Source organism: Amphiura filiformis, chromosome 19, assembly GCF_039555335.1.
Source record: "Amphiura filiformis chromosome 19, Afil_fr2py, whole genome shotgun sequence".
In the NCBI taxonomy this organism is placed as follows: Eukaryota; Metazoa; Echinodermata; class Ophiuroidea; order Amphilepidida; family Amphiuridae; genus Amphiura; species Amphiura filiformis.
The window spans coordinates 6,881,146-6,901,899 of record NC_092646.1 but is presented as its reverse complement, the minus strand read 5'-3'; the positions used below and the strand labels follow the sequence as shown (position 1 = coordinate 6,901,899).

Sequence of the window (20,754 nt, the reverse complement as noted above, 5' to 3'; positions counted from 1 at the left end):
CAAACGTGAATTTCATTACGATATTTCAAATATTACGGTGGCAAATGTGACGTGTGAATACAATATAAAAGCAGACATACTAGAAAGGTTATCCGAGAATTTGGCTGACATTTCTAGCACCTTTACAAGTCTATAATGACTCATGTACGTGTGCTTGTAGCTTTAATATGAGACATTTTATGAAATGTTTTCTTAAGTTCACCCAAATAAACGTTTAAGTGTTGAAATATAATGCGATCAACAGGCAGATGAACTTATAAGCTGAATTTATACTTTATCGCTGAACGACGACCAATTGGTTTCTAGCCAATGTGGTAGCGCGCTTTTTGTTGCGTTGGGACAAGCGCGTTACTTCATTGGTCAAATACCAATCGTTCGTCACTCAGCGATGGAGTATAAATTCAGCTTTATTCTCTTGAGAGACGTGCAAGCTCTGGGCAAACCTGCGGCTTATTAGTATGATGTCTGATGTTAAACCGCTGTAAAAGAATCTTAAAATTGAACTAATAGAAGAAAATATAGTTATAATAAAGGCCTACACGGGGGGGAAAGTGTTTAGAACCAGGCAGAATATTACAAAGTCTATAATATTGTGGTAATTTTCCACAACAATTCACTTAGGCATTAAAAACCTTTTTTTCAGAATAATACGTTTTGACATTATGACCCCGTAATACTGATTCTGCTGTCTTTTAATAACATCAGCGCCTTATATATTCTTTAACGTTGAAGGCGTTTAACTTATCATCTTATCTTATTTTGGAACCATGGAAGCCTCATATATTTCTCAATTTAAGATACTTAAAGTCTGTTATGTGCATATGGTTGCCTATCATATACTTTGCAGTATTACGCTACACATGTACCGATCCCTTAAAAATTTAACCAATTCTTCCTAAGTCCCATAGGACTTCTGTACCTGGATCGTGTTAAGTCCAGGTATCCAGAAAGTAACCTTCGCAAATGTTGACAAAACATGTAATTCTGCAAGTATTTTATATACACACTAATACATGCATGTATACTCTAGTTGCTCTACGAAAAAGGAATAATTATCAAAACCACTAATCCCTCCAATTATCCCCTGCTGATACCCTATTATAGAGCTATCAACATGGTGTGAAAAGTGCGCCAGCAGCTTCCATAATAACGTTATTACATAACAATTTTCAATCTTGTGGCGCTGGCTTGTCTACTCTGGTTTATCATTGGGGTGAGCCTGTCCAGATGGGAGTGAAATTGGCCAAAGGGGATAATTACCAGTAATTGGGCATGGATGTATATCCTTTTTTTTTTAATTAGAGCAATGCAACTATACAATGGATGAAGGACTGGTACCGTAGGGGAGTGCGCGAAGCCATTCACATCAAGAAACGAGACTGCAACCTGAACAGGGACCAGGGCCGGCACATCCTCCCTCTCAGCTATGACAACATCATCATCATCAAGTCATGTGACCCGAGAAACACCAGCGGTCACGTGACGACCACGGAATAAACCAGTGGCTCTGAAGGCTTGTGGATGCAAGCCGCAGGCTACCACGGCTCTGAATATAATAGTCGTGAGACGTAAGTTAAAACTTTCTTATACTATATATGAATGATTTATTACCACTTTTGATCGAAAAGCTAAAAAGAGTGTGATTTTTTAAAAATTATTTAAGGGCCCTTTAAGGTTTTAAATTCTAGAAGGCAGAAACAACACGCGATGATAATGGACCATCGTATCTTACTTTAGTACTGTAACTATTATGCATAACCATTCTACTCGTCTGCTATTGTATGTCCGACAATTCGCGCCAAAAGTGTTAACGAAGTAAGTTGAAACCGAAAGCATGGATGTCCAAGCTAATTAATGCGGATTGTTATACAAGGAACAGGTCAGGCTCATCAACAGGTATTCTGTCCTTACGGACATCGAAGCTGTTCAATTGGTATTATTTTATCCGGTTTAGTAATCCGAACTGATATATCCGGGTTACTTACGCAATAGCGCTTTGCCGCATTGAATTCAACAACGACCAATAATTGGTTTCAAACATTGATGTTTAAAAAAAACCTACATACAAGAATGTAGCTTGGAAATCGTAATGCCATTCTCTTGGTCGGTAAAACCAGTGTGCGAATGTGTAGTTCCCCTTTCTCGACCTGGTTGCTATGCACGCGCTTGTGCAAAGGGGACAAAGGGGATAATGTTCCCGGATGTCCGACCGAGTGAATGCTAACAATTCATGAATAATAATTTGGATATTTTCTTATTAGGTTATTCAAAAGACGTCTTTAAAATATTATATCAATACTAGTTGCAATTGGATTTGAACTATTCATATGAGACCAAATTTTAACCCAATGTCTTACATATTGTTGAGACACTTGACACACACACCACTAGTGATTCCATAAGGTATTTTCCTTCAGACGACCTAAACAACCGCTCGGAACAAAACACTTCGGATAATAGCTGTGTTCCCTAGGTACCTTTCATAATTATGACAGCAGTAAGAACATAATTCTGAATATGGGGTCTCAATATAAATGTACTACAAACAATAAAGGCCATCGGCATGGTTTCACAAAGCTATACCCAGAGGGGTTCGATCAAGTTCGTTTTTGTTTCAAATGGATACTAAGAATGAAGTTAAAAATCCACGTTGATCTGATTTGGGAGACTTTTTATTTTAGATAAACTGTTTAAACCAGTTTTTATCTCCACAATATAAAGATTGCCACTTCACAAATAAACTCGCAGACATGCAAAGTTTACTGTATTCTAATTCAATCAAAACAGTTAATATAAAAATGGCACTTGACATAGAAATAGATGAGCTCAAAAAGAGCCGATTCCATTTCAATCAGGATGGAATCCATAAACGCACTTTTCATGGTGATAAGTATTTTCATTTTGATGCAAATAGACATTTTATTCCAGCCGCATCGCCTGATTTCCTGCCCCATATTGCTAACATTTATCTGTCTATCAAACCTGTTTTCTGTTTTTCATTGATCCGGAATATTGCTGTGTGAAATATGGCTGGCGTTAAATCTGGCGACAACTTGGTCGAACTCTTGATTTTCAAAGTATCAAAGTGCAGAAATTGTCGTAGTGTTTGATATTTTGGAAGATAATTTGTAATTTCGAAAATACAAATGGCTATACTACAATTTGATATCTTCAAGATGTAAGAATTCAGAGATTCATAGTCTATCTATCCGACGAAAAAGGTTGGCATATAGAAAAGACATATCATTCATAGAGACGCACATATTAAACTATATGCCTTCACGAATCCATATCAATATACTCCTAATCTGGATTCAAAACATCGCATACATTGCAAAGATCATGACATTTTGATGAGACAAAATAATGATACAATTGTAATGATGACCTACATTCCATTTCCTCCCTTTTCTCTGCAGCGAGCGAAAAATGAAATGGCGCGAAAACTAATCGTCTGCATGATCACGTTTTCATTGATAGCTCGCCAAGCATGCCAAGTATAAATCATGTGGGAGCCCTTCTCAGACGGCGCAGAATAAACTTGGTTTCCTTTTATCGACATTAACGGTAAAGGTGCGAAAAGAACACATTTTGTATTCCTACAACATATGCCAATAATATATGAAATCATTAAAGAAACATTTTGCAATATAGATCTTACTATATATTGAACAAAATATATCTATATATTTAACAAACTGATTTTTAGTATAGATCATAGTATAGATTTTAAACAAATTTTACAGACCTAAACTGGTCAACATTATTACTTAATGAAACTTATTCGATTTATAAAAATGATGTGGTGCCAACAGTGATCATCTGCGCGATCACGGTAGCGTTAAATTGTATAACAATATTATGAGGGATCTCTGTGATACAACATTAAGTTGTTACGTATCTGAGTAAAAGATATGGTTATTGTGGCTTTGTGGCTTCGCATCAATATATAGTTTGATCAGCTCGTAATCGGCGTGAATTGTTAGGCTTTTACCATTACGCCGCAAAGTAGGCCCACGTAAAGAGTGCTATAGTTGACCTGTCTGGTCTATAACGTGCATGTTTAAGTATAAGACTTGAATTAATTATTCGTGGTGTTTCTTGTGAGATGTCACAAGACAATTCTCAAAATAAAATATATTGATATTAATCCGCGATGTTATAAGGCCCCGCCGATTACGAGCTGATCAAACTATATATAATGCTGCGAAACTGACAACAGACGTAAAAACAACCGTTATTATTTAGGTCACGAATATGTTTTAATGTTTTATGCAGGCAAGTAAGCTACTACTCTGAGTACTAGTACTAGTAGGATAAACGTTTAAATGAGATGTGATAGCGATTAAGAAATGAAACGTTCGTCACCCTAAATAAGTATAGTTAAACTTTTATAGCAAACATGAACATTAAACTGTTATTCAGATTTCCTTTTACAAATTAAGCGTACTGCTAGCCGTCCAGCGCGTATTATTTGCACAAGGTCCAATGCACACGCTTGACGTCGCGCACGTATACGCGATGGTTAAGCTGTCAACATAGTCAAAGGAAATCTGAATAAAACTTTAGTCCAGCAAAATACCACAGCTCTACAACACACAAGAACCGCGAACCGAAGTTTGAAGACTTCATATGGTAACTTTCGTACCACTACTGGCTAACAGTTTGGGGGACACATAACATTATGTTATGAAAGGTACGTATGCAATTTGAATAGAGAGTGTGGGAAATGAAGTTTGAAATATACTTCAAAGTGAACGTCTGATTGGTACTTCAAAGTGAACGTCTGATTGGTTACTGCGCCAACATTGGCTTCATTATTAACTAAATGCAAACTATAGATGGCGCTATTTATCCTAAATCATATTTCTTTATTTTCAAGCGGTAGGTGATTAATACTGCCATTAAAACAGCTGGAATAGGTGAAACAAGCAACAAGGAAATTTTATAAGTATATTTTATCTTTCAATAAAAGGAATTATTTGTATTAAAAGCTTGAAAGAGTAATTTCCAGTTACTAAATAGCGCCACCAATTTTGTCATTAATATATGTATTTTATATCCGAAAAAGCTTAAAAATGCTATAAAAGTGAATAATTTTGTAAAAGAATGAAAATTAAAGTTGAGAATGACTCAAAAGCATCTGTATACATCAGCATGATATCACTTTTAACTTTTAAGCCTCAATTTGGTTGTACATGGTGTTTTGTTTGAAAAATGTATAAATGATCCCTTCAAACAAATGCAGCAAATGTCTTCATTTGATTGGACACGTGGGTGGTTGGTCACACTTCAAGACAAAATACTCGCGTCTTTCGAATAAACATGAATGGACTCGCCAGGCGAATCAACAGGGATTAGGTCGGGAGCAAGCGTTAATCTCCGTATCATATCATATTATTTTTAAACTCGCTCTATGTTTCAATCAAGTATTCTTATGATAGCAGTATATTTTTTAACAAATAACAAATAACAAATTTAATCCTTTTGAAGATTTCTTTCTCATACATAATTCATTTTAAAGTACTCTCCAAGTGTCTCACTCAGATAACGAAGGTTATGAAACTGATTTTCAAATGTGATTTATCTGATTTGATTGATTTTGAATTAATTTAATAAATACTTGTACTCGTTGACCGTAACGATCTGTCATGGTTGTTGCATCCCAACATGGGAATTTACCACTTTGGCCCAAAAAATCATCAACATAAATATTGTATTCAACACCTTATTCCGTATTCCATATTCATAAAAGAATGGATTTGCCCTTGAAGAACATCTTTTTACACATGCCTACTATTAAAGCACTTTCTAAGTGTCCATTCCGACAAAAGAGTATGAAACTGGTTTTCATTAACGTACGTGATTTATGAGGTATTTAATTAATAATAATTTAATGAAATAATTTTTGATTGATAATAATTGAATAAATACTTGTACTCGGTGAACACGGGGATCTCATGATCTACGTACCACGCTGGTCCCCAAAAATCATCCATTCATATCAGGAACAACATTTTTGCCATTGCGTATAATAAAATGTCACAAATTCAATTATTTTATAACACTTTGCACAATCGTAATCTACGTCGTAAATGTATGTTTTTTTCTAAATATCTACGAAGAAAGCTTTCCAATAAGACAAATCGAGGTATTTATAATGTAGAATTTCAACCACCAATTAAATTAGGAATCTATAAACGAATGTGGATTGCTTCTGAAGAACTCTTCTTCACACATACCTACTTTTAAAGTACTTTCTAAGTGTCCCACTCTGACAAAGAAGTATGAAACTGATTATCGTTAACGTGATTTATCAGATATATGAGGATTGATTTTGAATTAATAATAAACACTAGAACAAATACTTTAGACTCGGTGACCGTAACGCATATTAATCAGCTAGGAAATTATCACACTCGTCAAATTTGTTCTACCTCGAGATGATTAAATTGAAATTCCGTCGAAAGGATGCCAATAGCAATCTTCCGAAATAAGTAAAAATATAATGAATCAAGATAGTTTTTGAATACCGTCTTTCATTAAGCTGTTATGTAACTATTCATATAGTGAGATATGATTTTCGTACAAGATTCATTTTTGTGAAAACTGAATCTTCAAATGAAAATCTGAAATGCGATTCTGCTTAATTTTGAGATAAACTGTTCTATTTTCAATTTGACAGTAGTTAGATATTGGATTAAGGGTAGACTAGGTATTGTTAGTCGAAGCAGCTAAAATATGATCTTGCTTGATTTATTGTTGTTAACGAGTTATGTACGTTTTACAAAAGTGTTCTTGTTTCAGCCCTCTTTACAACACTAACTCAAGAACCACAGGACCTACAGAAGTATATCTGTGATATTTGAATTCTTCTACACACTCGCTATGAAATGATTAATGCAATTTTTTTCAAAGCTCACTACCATTCGCAAGATGCTGTGAACTACCAAATCGCAACAGTTGAAAATAGTTGCTAACCTTAAATCACCAATTCACAGTTGCTAGTACAATGGGCTATTCCAGAAAATAGGTACACACCCCCTATAGAGGAGTAACTTTTCAACAAAGGAAATATCCAAGTTAACGTTCTGAAGACGATTGGAATTCCAGCTTGGAAATGTAATTAAATGAATGGAAAATCACGGGAAATGTCCAAAATGAGCTCTCAAATTGAGTATTTCCAAACAGTAATTACGATAGACCAGTGCCCTCTGAGGCTAGATATCGTGTCTAGACCTTTGACACGACATCTAACTTCCGTCTTGTGTTTTCCCTGTTTAGCCTTTCTGCATCTAATTGCCTCATGTATGAGCCAGGTGGAGGTTTTGTGTACGGTATCAAGATAAGGCACTTGTTAAAATAAACAATTAAAGTTCTGTTTATCACAATTTTATGTGTGCTGGTCTATCAGTAATGTATGTTTCCTAAAATTGTATTTTTGCTGGAATTTATCGCCTTTGAACACTTTAAAAGTCAGGAAATCCAAGCTCCTCTATTGGGGTGTACATTCTATATTCTGAAATAGCCCAATGGATTACAAACGATCTTAGAGTTTTGTGAAAGGTGAACTCTAGTATGCTACCACATGTCGCCTTTTAAGTTTAAAAACACTAAACTAAACCGCCAAATGGCGCATTGTAATATTCGATCATCCTTTGGTTAATGCTAGTCTAACAATGCCGTAAACGCTTAACCAAACCGCCAAACCACTACATGGCCAAACATCCTTTGGTTAACCCGTGTTTAACGTAGGGGATATGCTATCACCTGTCGTTATAAACGCTTAACCAAACCGCCAAACCACTCCATCTAATGGCCAAACATCCTTTGGTTAACCCGTGTTTAACGTAGGGGATATGCTATCACCTGTCGTTGTAAACGCTCAACCAAACTACCAAACGGCTTTAGTCTATGATAGTCCGTATGACGTCCTCGAGTAAAATCAATTTTATGTGATGAAAAAGTGCAATATTTTATTTCCTATCAACAGCAGTTGCTGTGTTTTTCCTTGTTAATATTGACACTGTATTTTTTAATGTTTAATTGTTTTTTTAATAGTGTAAACCACCTGTAGTTAATAAAATATACTATGCTATACTATATTATACTATACTATAAAACTTACAAACTTTTGCCGGAATCTGTTATGCTAGTTGGATTCCTTGCGTCATTTCCTTTCTGAAAATGTATACTTTTATATAAATATGATCTTTACGTTTAGAACTTACTGATTCGAGGAAGGCATACGAACTGTAACGAATGGTGGTGGTGGTGTGTAGAGTGAATGCAACCCCTTCCATGTAATGTCCGACCATCCTTCGCGCTCATTTTAGCAAAAGCAAAATTACCCCACCACCTTACACGAGGGTATAGGATACGACGTGCACATTTTAAGGTAAGCATGGTAGGGTGTTGTAGAGTCCCAAGTACATTTCTGTAAGGAATTAAATCAAACCTCGACCGCCGGGTGACCGGTGTTACCGGCGGTTAAACCGCGTTCCATTGTTCAGAACAATAGAAACCGGCTCCAACCGGACGGAAGATATTAAAGAAAATTATGGGCACGACACTTCCTATGTTACAAAAGTGGTTTCCTTTCATTTCCAGCAGTCAAGATTAATAGGAAAATTTTCACGGGAAAATTTTCCGGACACGTGACACCCATTGGGCGCAGACATATTAGCATTATGGAATGTGACCCCGAGCACAGCGGGTGGTCTTCCAATGTATTTGTATAGGAAGAATTTCTCCTTGGATGCAAAATAAGGTACTTGTCGGAAGTTAATAATGTTATAACAAAAGTTTCCGTAGATAAATATTTTTTTCCGTAGGTAAATATTTTTGAAATAACGTTTTGATGATATTGTGAAGAAATTAAGATTGCATGATTTTCAATAGTTTTGCAATGCACAATTTCTATCGAAACTGCGGCCAAAAACACTATTCCAATTCAAAATAACAAAGACTTGAATAGCGAGGTCACCGCCGGGGGTCAGGGATCAGGCTCGAGATTACACTCACATTGATACGCATTGGTCACGTGTCCAGAAAATTTTCAAATTTTCCTGTGAAAATTTTGTTAAGTTTCGATTGTTAGCTGAAATCCAATGTTTGGCCAATTTTAACTGCCATGACTGGAAATGAGACATTTTTGAGGTGTTGGTCTATTAAGATGTCATTGTGATGTTGAAAGGGGATGTTTATAATTTTCAGACATTATACGTGATATGAAAAAATACATCAACCGTTGTCCAAAATAGGGACTAGAAGGAACAGAAGTATGATTGAGCTCTCCCTGCACAATAAAAAAAAAAGTGTAGAGATATTGAGACACTCGTTAAAACCACAATATGAGATTTGCCACGGCGACCCCCTCATTTGATCGAATTTCTACTTTTCTACAATTGTATATCCGTCGGTGAAAGACTACCCCTGAAACACTTTAATTAGGCCTACATTAAAATTAAGAGGTTTTTATAACATACCCTATCTGCTGATTGGTTACAAAAAGACAATTAAAATGTTTTTAGCAAATCATCATTATGGGATGAACTGTAGTAGTGTTGGAGAGGCTTAAATGGGAGCTGTATTTTAATTGGTCACTAAAATTAATATATCGCATAATTATCCAATCAAAAACGCAGTAAGAAAGACAGTAGTTGATGGGCGGAAGAGAAGATTAAGATAAAATGTAAAGACGCATCGTGCAAAATACCGAGGCAAATTTTAAAACGGATAAATATACCATGCCATCAATAGTGCTTTTATCATGGGTAAGGATGTGCTAAACGTATTGTTGTATTCACCAAGCAAGCAAGAGGGCGTCCTATTTATGACCAATCGAGTATCATCCCTAATCATTCCATCACCTACTAATGGGTATGCTGACTGTCCATGACTGATCATATCTAAAGATACCGATAAATCCACACACGAATATGAGACATCCTATCAAAGGAGGTGTATGAACTTTCACTGAATAAAATCTAACAAAGAAATTATTATTAATAAAAAAATATCAGACTAAAGGGATGTTAATGTATTTATGGAATGCGCTATGGTATGAATAAAGATCGTGCACTTCAAAATGGACAATCTGATCTAGCTATATGACAATTGTGTCCTATTTGTAAAGCATAATATAGACACAGTCAAGCTTAACATCACAGGATCAACTAGTGGCAAATGGTGGTCATAGACCACCAACCTAGCTGGGGCATGTTGGTGTTTTGGAGGTATCTGACTCCTGCAAAATGTTCCAAAAATGTTCCCCTGGTCATGAGGTTTGTTGTCACCGAGTTTGAGTCCCATACGACTTACAGATACCCAGAAAATTAAATTCTACGATTTGACCCAGATGACCTTTGACCTGACCCCTGTACAGCATTCCAAAGTGTTCCCTGGTCAGTAAGTTCGTCGTCACGAAGTTTGAGCACTGTACCCCTTACAGATGTCCAGAAAATGCATTTCTAAAATTTGACCTCTGCATGACCTTTGACCTGACCCCTGTAAAATGTTCCCTGGTCATGAGATTTGTTGTCACTGAGTGTGAGCCCCACGCCCCTTACAGATATCGAGATAAGGCAAAATATATTTTACCCCCTTGATGCCCTTGACCCCAATTCTGTGTGCAAGGTATGGGCACTGGGTAAAGCCGATGCACATGTGTAAGTGACGTCATTGTGCTATGTAATATGTGGCAGAAGAAGCATTTTGAAGGTATTTGATTATATACCGGTAACGTCCCCTTAATGACCTTTGACCCCAATTCTGTTTGCACCCTATGGGCATTGGATATAGCCAATACATATGTGCAAGTTACGTAATTGTAGGGTGTAACATGTAGGAGGAGAAGCATTTTGAAATTAATTGCCAGAAAGAAAGAAAGAAAGAAAGAAAGAAGAAAGATCCGATAGCAAAACAGTACCTAGCTCGGGGGGGTTGGAAACCCCCCAGCTAGGTAAAAAGTGTAATTTTTTTCGTTGCATCAGTCCAGATTGGGATATTCCATTTTAAAGCCAAACATACCCTGTGCTTAAATTAGTGGATTTGGTTGGAATACCAAACTTTCCTCACTCCTCAGTAAAGATGTGAATTTGAAATGGATCAGTCCATATGAGAGATATGAGTATTTTCACGGTTTCAACCACTTTACTATTTTCAGTCAGGAACTATACCAGGAATTTCCATGACCTTTATATGAACCCAAGTCAACATGGACTTCGAATTCCAGTCGTCAAAACAGACGGTCACCTAATGGTGTGTATTTTACAGTAAAAGCGATAACTTGTCGCTGCGAAGAAAAGCTACGCCTTTGACGTCAATTTCGTACACAACTCTATGAGTTTAGCACTTGGTTGTGTAAAACTTGTAGTACATTACATGTTCACAAGTACTTTGTTACGAGAAGTTTTTTACTAAAAGATTCTTCAGCGTAAACAGTCTTTGATCAGAGTGTCATGGATACTGTCAATGACATGAACGAGGAGTTTGGCTACGGGACCACGGTGACCCACCCATCACATTGTACAGACTAAAGAATAAAGGTTATTTGACATAACTTATAATCTTGTGGTATATCTAAATAGGTCCCCTCACGCACGCTAACCATGCTGATTGTACTATTTTAGGGTTTTTTTGCAGTAAATTTTGTTTCAAAAAACTATTAACCTATCGTCTACATGTTCTAGTATACAAATGTGTGTGTGGTTATTAAAGAAACCAGATCACATGTGATTTAAAGGAACACAAGGAAACTAAGACATAAAAAGAGTTAAGAAGGAAAAAAGGGGGAAATGATCTTAAAATGAGTTAAACATTAATAATGTTAAAGAAGAATTGATCAAGAAGAAATGAACAATAAATTGATTAAGAAAGCAAAAGCAAAATAGTGTTAGTTGAAAGTAGAGTTATTATCATAATTGTAAGTTAAAAATGTTAAAAATAATATGTGCGTTAACAAAGTTAGTAATTTCCCTTAAAAGGGTTACCTATTGATTAGCACTTGTATTTTAATTTGCTATTTACAATTCAGCAGCGTAAAGAACAATATATATACAAATCACAAAAATTGAATGAAAACAATCAATTTGCATAAATCTGCATGAAATATGCAAATAAAGAAAATTGCATAAAAAATCCAAAAAACCTACCATCCGTCTCCTGGACGGTGATACAAAGTATTTGTTGACACAGATAGGACCTCTAGAAAGACACAAGCATTGATATCCCTCACGCTTTGTGGGGTAGGGACGACCGTTACATGTTGATGAATACGGGTTTCTGTGGTTGTAACTTGATATGTCTGTATTCTGTTGAGATTTAAAAAGGGTTATCGGTAGAAATGATTTAATATTTTTAGTGCCCAAAGATGGCCCCTTTGTGGCCCAGGACAGATTCAAGGTAAAAAACACATTTTTGATCTTGTGATGTTAAAGTTCGCTGTGTTTAACAAATTAGCCTTACAAATAAGACACAATTGTCATATGGCTAGATCAGATTACCCATTCTGAAAATGGAAATATTTGCTAGTTTTATGCTTAATTCAAATTGAAATTTGCTATAATGTATACAATAAAATAGTCAATTTTTTTCGAATTCCAAAATCTTTCCACTTTTTATGGATAAAACTAGTTGGAACTGGGATTATTCAAACTGTTGGATTTGGTTGGAATACCAAAACCTTGAATTTAAAATGGATCAGCCCATATGAGAGATATGAGTATTTTCACGATTTGAACCACTTAAATATTTTCAGTCAGACACTATAGGATTTACAACACGGACTTCGAATTTTAGTCGTCAAAACAAACGGTCACCTAATTGGTGTATATTTTACAGTTAAAGCGATAGCTGTCGCTGCGAAGAAAAACTACGCCTTTGACGTCAATTTCGTACACAACTTTATGAAATTGGCATTTGGTAGTGTGAAACCTGTAGTAGTACATTACAATTTCACAAGTACTTTGTTAAGAGTACTTTTTACTGAAATATTCTTCAGCCGAAGCAGTCTTTGATCAGAGTGTTTGACACAGCTTGTAGAGTGTCATGGAGATTGTTAATGACATGATGAGGAGTTTGGCTACGGGACCACGGTGACCCACAAATGACATTGTGAGGCAGACTAAAGAACAAAGGTTATTTGACATAATTTTGTGGTATATATTTTACGCATTTCAATGACAAATCTAAATAGGTCCCCTCACGCACGCTAATTGTACTATTTTTAGGGGTTTTCTTGCAGTACATTTTGTTTCTAAAAACTTTTAACCTATCGTCTAGCGTAAGAAAGTGTAGATAATATAAATGAGAGAAAAGGCAGAATAAAACCAGGAGAACACAGGTGATTAATAGGAACACAAGGAAACTAAGACAAAAATAGTTAAGAAAGAAAAACGGGAAATGATTTTAAAAATGAGTTAAACAGTAATAATATAATAGGAGGATAGATCAAGAAGAAAGGAACAATAATTGATAAAGAAAGAAAAAGGAAAATAGTTATTTTCATAATTTTAAGTTAAAAATGTTAACAATAACATGTGCGTTAACAAAGTTAGTAATTACCCTTAAAAGGGTATCCTTTTGATTAGCACCTATATTTTAATTTGCTATTTACAATTCAGCAGCGTAAACGACAATATACAAATCACAAAAATTAAATGAAAACAATAAATTTGCATAAATCTGCATAAAAAATGCAAATAAAGAAAATTGCATAAAAAAATCCAAAAAACCTACCATCCGTCTCCTGGACGGTGATACAAAGGTCTTCTTGACACAGATAGGACCTCTAGAAAGACACAAGCATTGATATCCCTCACGCTTTGTGGGGTAGGGACGACCGTTACATGTCGATGAATACGGGTTTCTGTGGTTGTAACTTGATATGTCTGTATTCTGTTGAGATTTAAAAAGGGTTATCGGTAGAAATGATTTAATATTTTTAGTGCCCAAAGATGGCCCCTTTGTGGCCCAGGGATTAAGGAGTTAACGTGCCATTAATATGGTCACTCTATGAATCTCATTGGTTAAAGTTTATTGTGTATTCCTGTAGAATCCACACCTCTAGTGAAATATTACACTTTTATCTCTCAATATTAGTGGAAGCAGTTGTTTCCACCCAGTCGGACAATTTGGCTTTGTTTTTATGTCGAAAACACTCTGAAGATTATGAGAACTTGAGATTGAGAAGTTGTAAATAATCCGTTTGATTTTACGCCAAATATGATCGTCACGTGGTTAAATTGTGTTAGAAATTCTTAAATCTTTTTAACCTCCTGAGCACTACCTGCCGATCTTACATTGCTTCTGATTGGTCAATTACATGATATCTTCACTTTAATCACCAATCAGAATGGAGCTTTGCAAATAATTCACCCCAATTTTTTTGGCGTGGTGAAATTATTCAATGTTGCCGATTGGTCCAATTGATAATGAAAACTTCTTTTTGACCAATCGGTAGGTAGTTCTCTTGGGGTTAAGACTGTTTTGTAGTTTCGCGAAATGCGGTTGACTAAACCTGCTGGACCTGGTTAAAATTCGGAAATCTTTCTAATAGGGGTGTTGATTTCAATTAGAATAGCATTAAGTGCAGTTTATTCTGATTGTGCAACATGGGCTGCACTGTGTCAAAGCTGTATTAGCAATTTTAACTACAATCTATGTTCATATTTCAAATAGTTACCCTCTGTATTCATAAAAAATATTTCGAATAAAGCATAAACAAATATCAAATTTAAAACATGAAATTGAAAAAAATCTTAAACATTTTATATTCACATATTCCCGTGATATAACGATGAGCGCGATTCGCGAGATAGGAGCATCATGTTTTAAAAGATGAATTATCGTTTTCTTTTATACTTTTTTTGATGAACAGCAGTTTATGCACAAACTACTCTACTACAGACTATCTTTCAACAGTCAAAGTCCCCGTTTTGTGATTCTTTACCGATCGTTCGATCGAGCGTGTCCAACAATCACGCCAGCGTGGTGTGTCTTCGCGTTTATGCTAAAGTCATTAAAATACGTGGTATGTGCTTAACACTTTCGTCTGTCGCACATCGTGGAACGATCAGCCCTCATTTTATCGAGTGATGCTGAGAGTTTGACTGTGTGTGGTTCGTCTGTAGTAGTCTATGTATGAACGATGTACCTCGTGCATACAGAATCGCACCCCGTAAAGAATTATTTATACTCATTATTATAACTCTTAACCGATAACGTCATTTTCTTCTTACGACCCTATGGTGATGTTATTAGTTTCAAACAGTTGTATTGTTCTCACTCTGAAAGTTGTAACCTTAATACCGTTTTTAAAATAACATCATAAAATTAAAACGTCCAAAACCCGGCTGAAGAGAATGTGATTCACTAATTCCACCATACCGTTGACAATAATGTAAGCTTACCAAGTCCAATAAACTCTTGCAAAATTAATATTTTAATCAAAACATCAATTTAATTACTAAATTTTTCCGTATTGGACGTGGCGAGGCACTAGACTATAGCATATCTACATGTACATATCCAAGACAAAATAAAAGATATTTATTATTTTTAGTGTGACTATATTTAATTTTTTGCATGAAGTAATGACAAATTTACGAGACTTCACGTGGTATGTCTCTCTCGTTGCGATACAATACGAAATATTTCGCTCTACAAATTTATTTATTTTGAGGAAACTGGGCTAATAGTCCATTAAAGGGAAAATGATATTTGTGCATATTATTTTGAATTGAGTAATGTATGTTATAAAACATCTAACCATTATAAAATACAAATTTAACATAAAATATCTTTAATTTGCTACAATATTAGCGAATTCGTCATTACGAGTTTGAAAAAATAGTACAGTATAAGGTAATTACAGATTTCATAGATGAATACCAATCTTATGGAAATTTTTATGACAAGTTTGACAGGCTTATGCCATAAGGAATATAATATCATTAACGTGCTGATAGGGTGCGATACTTATGAGTACGACAGGCTGTAAATACCATGAATAAGGTAGTCCATAGAGGTCCCCTTGGGCACCACCAAAGGGGCCGTATTGGGCACTAAATATTAATTAGCATTTAAGTTCAATTAGCACATAGCGTTTAACTTAAAGATGAAATGACAGCATTATATTTTGTATAATATTGCCTGCGTGTTAATTAAGCATGGTGGCCGGTGAATGGTATGATTGTGTAATGTTTTAGGGTGGCAAATTTTGCAGGGCGCGTTTCAACCGAGGGTGATTTGGCGACATTAACATGTACACAAATAGGTTGGGATGGCAATATTAAATAAGGTTTGTGCGAATAAAGAAAAAGGCAGATAAGAAAATAAAGAAGTGAACAGAAATCTAAACTATTTGGTGAACGTTCTATTGAGGCAGATGTGATGATATGCTAAGGCATTCATGCATAATAACATAAACTTAATCGAGTACGTAAAGAAAGAAGTAAAATAATGCATGAGTTCATTGAACGAGTAATTAGATATTAATATACATGCGTAAAGTTATAGACATTCCGATTATGGCGCTATGATGATGCAAAGACATATAAGGAAAGTTTTAACACTACTAAAAAACTCTATAAAAATCAAACTTTATATGTTATCATTCTATTAATTGTTAATCTGTTTCAACATGCTACTATGTAGCTAGCTGGAACCAGCTAAAACAGCAGCCTTATTAGTTATTGTTAATTGCGATGAGCGCTAGTTGGCATTAAAGAATAACCATACTTTCTAAGGCGTTTCTATAGTGCTTTACATGGGTTGATAGTTAGCTATATTTAGAGCGTGATAGTTTGAATGCGGGTCATTTTACGCTGTGTAAATCTCGTTTCATTTTTGCTTAATTAACTTTTTCTTGTTAAACATAATCTTATGATATTTAAAGCGTCAACAACTAGAGATCTCTAGTATGTTAGCCTTATACCCATATGAAAATTTCCTATACGCATTCTATTACTGGGAAAGGTCTGAATATGAATATGGTTCCTGTTTCTAAAAGAACAAATAAACGCGCCATTTTTAGTCGGATCTATTTACATTTCAAACGTTCACTAATCATATATTACACTACCCCGTCACCGTTGAGAAAATGAAACAAGCTGGTATCACGCAAATTTGGCTAACTTCTCTGACCGAATGGCTACTGTGCAATATACATCTAAAACAATGTCTCTGCCAATCGGATTGATGGGTCTATTGTAAACACATCAGTGATTGAGTCGGTCCGCAATACGGGCTCGGCCATTTTCTTCTACAGGGGGTAAAGTATGTTTTATCCGACAAGACTACAAAACTACCCCCTATCTTCGTTGTATTCACTGTAACAAGGTAATCGAACCTCCATATTTTTTTCTGCGAGTCACTTATCTTCCTTTTAATAGCTTTTTAGTAATAGAAAACTCCTAATACAACTTAAACGAAAAAGTTACAAGAAACTATTATATATATACTTAGTTGAAGACTGTAGAGAAAAAAGTGCTAAAATAACACGTCTGCCGAGATGTCATATTCATTTACAAATCTAATGTTTGTGAGATATTTTATACAACGCTAAATCGGATTAACACTGCTTTCATAATAATGTCAAGAACAAATTTCATAATAATGAGTTTCAAATTCTAAAAAAAAATTGTATCGTTGAAATGACGAGAAGCAGCTATGCTACGTGCCACCTATTCTGCTACAGTAATCAATAGCTACTACAAAACAAAGATATCAGATCATACTCTTACTCTGCTTCTCCTTCCGCCCCTTTTGTATTCTTCCAGCAAATCTTGAAACTCCAAGAGTTCATCATCTGGTTCTCCTTCAGCGCTTGCAAATGCCACCACAAATGTGACCAGGACAAACACAAAGAAAACTGTCTTCATTTTTTGTGTGTTTGTGGTAAGTAAACCTGAAAGAAGAACAAAATACAAATATACTTGATAAGAAGATTGACTATGGATGCTCTTAAAACATATAAGTACATTATAGAGAAAAGTTGCATCTTGAAGAGAAACAGTCTGGTCTGGTAATCACGAATCAAGTATAAATTGTGGCTCTATGAATATGAACCACGTAATTTTACCAACAGGCGCTAACAATAAAATGTCTTTTATTCTTAGTCTATGTCAAATTGGAACAATATCCCAAGAAGATGGATGTTATACTCTTGAGATATAAATTATCAACTCTGCAATCCATCCAGCAAGAAATCCACGTATGTCCACGATAAATCTGCCACATGTTTATTAAGAGAACCAAGCACCTTCGACGCCACACGCCATCATGATTGCCATCACCTCCATCACTAAATCCTCGCTCCCCGTGGCCATTCGGATACACATAGCGAAAATCCAGATGTAAAGAAACCTACAAAGACACCGTGACTTGAGTCAACTTCCTTTTGAAGACGACGATTAAAAATAATTCTCTAGTTGCACCTGTTCGTCCAAATCCTACATCCTACAATTGGTAGAAAAACATCACAGCTGATATTCCATTAACCTGCTTCTAATTGATGCGCCGGTGGATGTCTTGTGAAATTCCTGGTGCTCTATCTCTTATTAAGTTATGGCAAAATAATGTGATTTAACCTTATTTTTTGTCACATTGAATTTAACATCTTGCATTTAATAGTCTACGAGTAGCGCTCATTTAATAGTACTTAAGAGTCGAATTCCCAGAGGTTTATATGAAAGCAACAGCGAGCGGCATTTTCAGTACTTACCTTTATGCTTTCACGCAAGCGACTGTTTATTCACATACCGCTACTAGCTTTTAAATCCATTCATTGATAGAATACTAATGACGTCACACGTGAATCATATGATGTCATATTGCCAGTCAGATGCCCGAAACGTGGAAAGAAACATGACACACATGCCAATACTGTGATGACAATATAATTAACGTCGCTATCTAGCATAAGATTGGCCGAAAGAATAAAGTAACCACCCACCACAATTAACTTAGTCATAGTCAATTAACTTAAGTTAACCCTCCTCCATAACATTTTATCACTATATTCACATAACCACTACTATAATCTTTTTTTGTGACCTGCATAACACCTGGTAAATATAAGCTGTATTGATTTAATATTTGTGATGCGATCAAGCAAAATCAGTCGGAACTCGGAAATAATACATTTTCAGTTTCTTATAGGATAGAAACAAACATTTGCAAAGCTGCATTTTACAGAAAACACAATTGCAATTGAACAACCAGTTCCAAAGATATGAGCAATTAACGAGTTTCCAAAACAATAGAAAACAAAAGGAAATATTTCCTACGTTTGGCTATATCTCAAAATCAATATTTCCGAGTTCCGAGTGATTTTGCTTGATCGCATCACATTTATTGGCTTCATTCAGTTCAGAGCACACGTTTGATTCAAGCGTTTTCGTTTGGTTTCTGTAATTTATAATTCCATTGACTTTGCTGTTTACGTAAGACCTGCTCGACCCTCTTGTGTGTTTTATTCAGAATGACAAAAAAATTGACACTTTCATATTATCTTTTCAATAGTCATATTCCTTGATGTCGAATCAGGGGCGTAGCCAGCTTGTTTGGTCGGGGGGGGGGGGGGCAAAATAACATTTCCGGGGCACAGACGAAAAAAATACGGTTGCATCAATAATACATAAAGACAAAAGGCTTTATTGGGATGATTTTCGCGTGTAGCGCGCAAAAATTTGGTATTTGACACTATTTTTGCCCATTATCAGGATAGAACAGGCTTTATTTTTACAATGTGCGCGCGTAGCGCGCAAAAATTTTGTATTTTCGGGCTGAATTTTGCAGAAAAGGGCTCCTTGCCCTTTTCTTTCCTTTGCCCTCCTGATTTTCTCTTTTATTTTTGTCAGAGGGGCACTTTTTTCTTTCATTTTTTGTCGGGGGGCGCTGGGCCCCCCTGCCCCCCCCCCCGCTGGCTACGCTACTGTGTCGAATTACTAACATAGTCATAGATTTGTAAGAGACCCACTCCAACCAATAGCCCGGAGTGTTCTTCGAAGATGAAAACTTTCATATAACCTTCAAAACCTTCTGCTAGTAATATACATTGAACACAAAATGTTTTGTAAATGTGTTGAAATTAAACACGCATTGAAATTTTAGATCTAAGGTTGGAATAAAACTATTGAAAAATCATAGGTGAATTGTATGACGTCAGATGAGACAACCTTAATGAAACCTAGTACCACGAGTATAGTAATTGACCTATACCCATTCAAAGTTTTGCATCTCTAAAATCAATAACTTTGGAAATAAACGTGTCCGTATATTTTATTGTTTGATTGGCCATTGATCATAAGATAGCCTATACGTTACCAAGGTCAGTCTCAATACGTTCAAAAATAATGCTCGATGCTTATTATGTTATGTTATGAAACAATATCAATGCATTCTTTATGTATTTTCAGCTAAAAACCGTAAGCTTTTCTGACTGTGCACACTACAGTGTAATGTATTGTATGATCGTTCATTGCTCATGGATCGTGATAGAAACGTACGATTACCAATTACCAATCGCATATCATAGTTCATGCTTAATATAGCATATTAGGGGGAGGCTATATATATTGTGTATTTTCAGCTAAAACACTAAACTTAGAACTAGCCTTTCGGATTTGTCAATAATGATTGTGCCCACTACAGTGTAATGTATTGTTTTGACCTTAACGTACGGTAACCAAGGACAACAATCATGCTACATGACACGTGGGACGCATCATGCAGGCGGCAATATCTATT

At 35.6% G+C, this 20,754-nt stretch overlaps 1 protein-coding gene across 9 annotated transcripts in view; it reads right to left on the bottom strand.

Annotated features, from left to right (window-relative positions):
• LOC140140861 (uncharacterized) overlaps positions 1-20,754 on the bottom strand; it is a 253,129-nt gene that overhangs the window by 50,349 nt on the left and 182,026 nt on the right. For 4 of the 9 annotated variants that reach the window (XM_072162606.1, XM_072162610.1, XM_072162611.1 and 1 more), the window contains exons 2-4: positions 17,742-17,911; positions 13,741-13,899; positions 12,156-12,314 (exon numbers count right to left, since the gene is read on the bottom strand). In XM_072162606.1, the coding sequence (XP_072018707.1) occupies positions 12,156-12,314; positions 13,741-13,899; positions 17,742-17,885 (462 nt within the window). In that variant the 5' untranslated portion in view covers positions 17,886-17,911. Of the gene's footprint in view, positions 1-12,155; positions 12,315-13,740; positions 13,900-17,741; positions 17,912-18,727; positions 18,825-20,754 lie in introns of those variants that run through there. The other 5 variants (XR_011857321.1, XR_011857322.1, XM_072162607.1 and 2 more) reach the window with 4 other exon arrangements.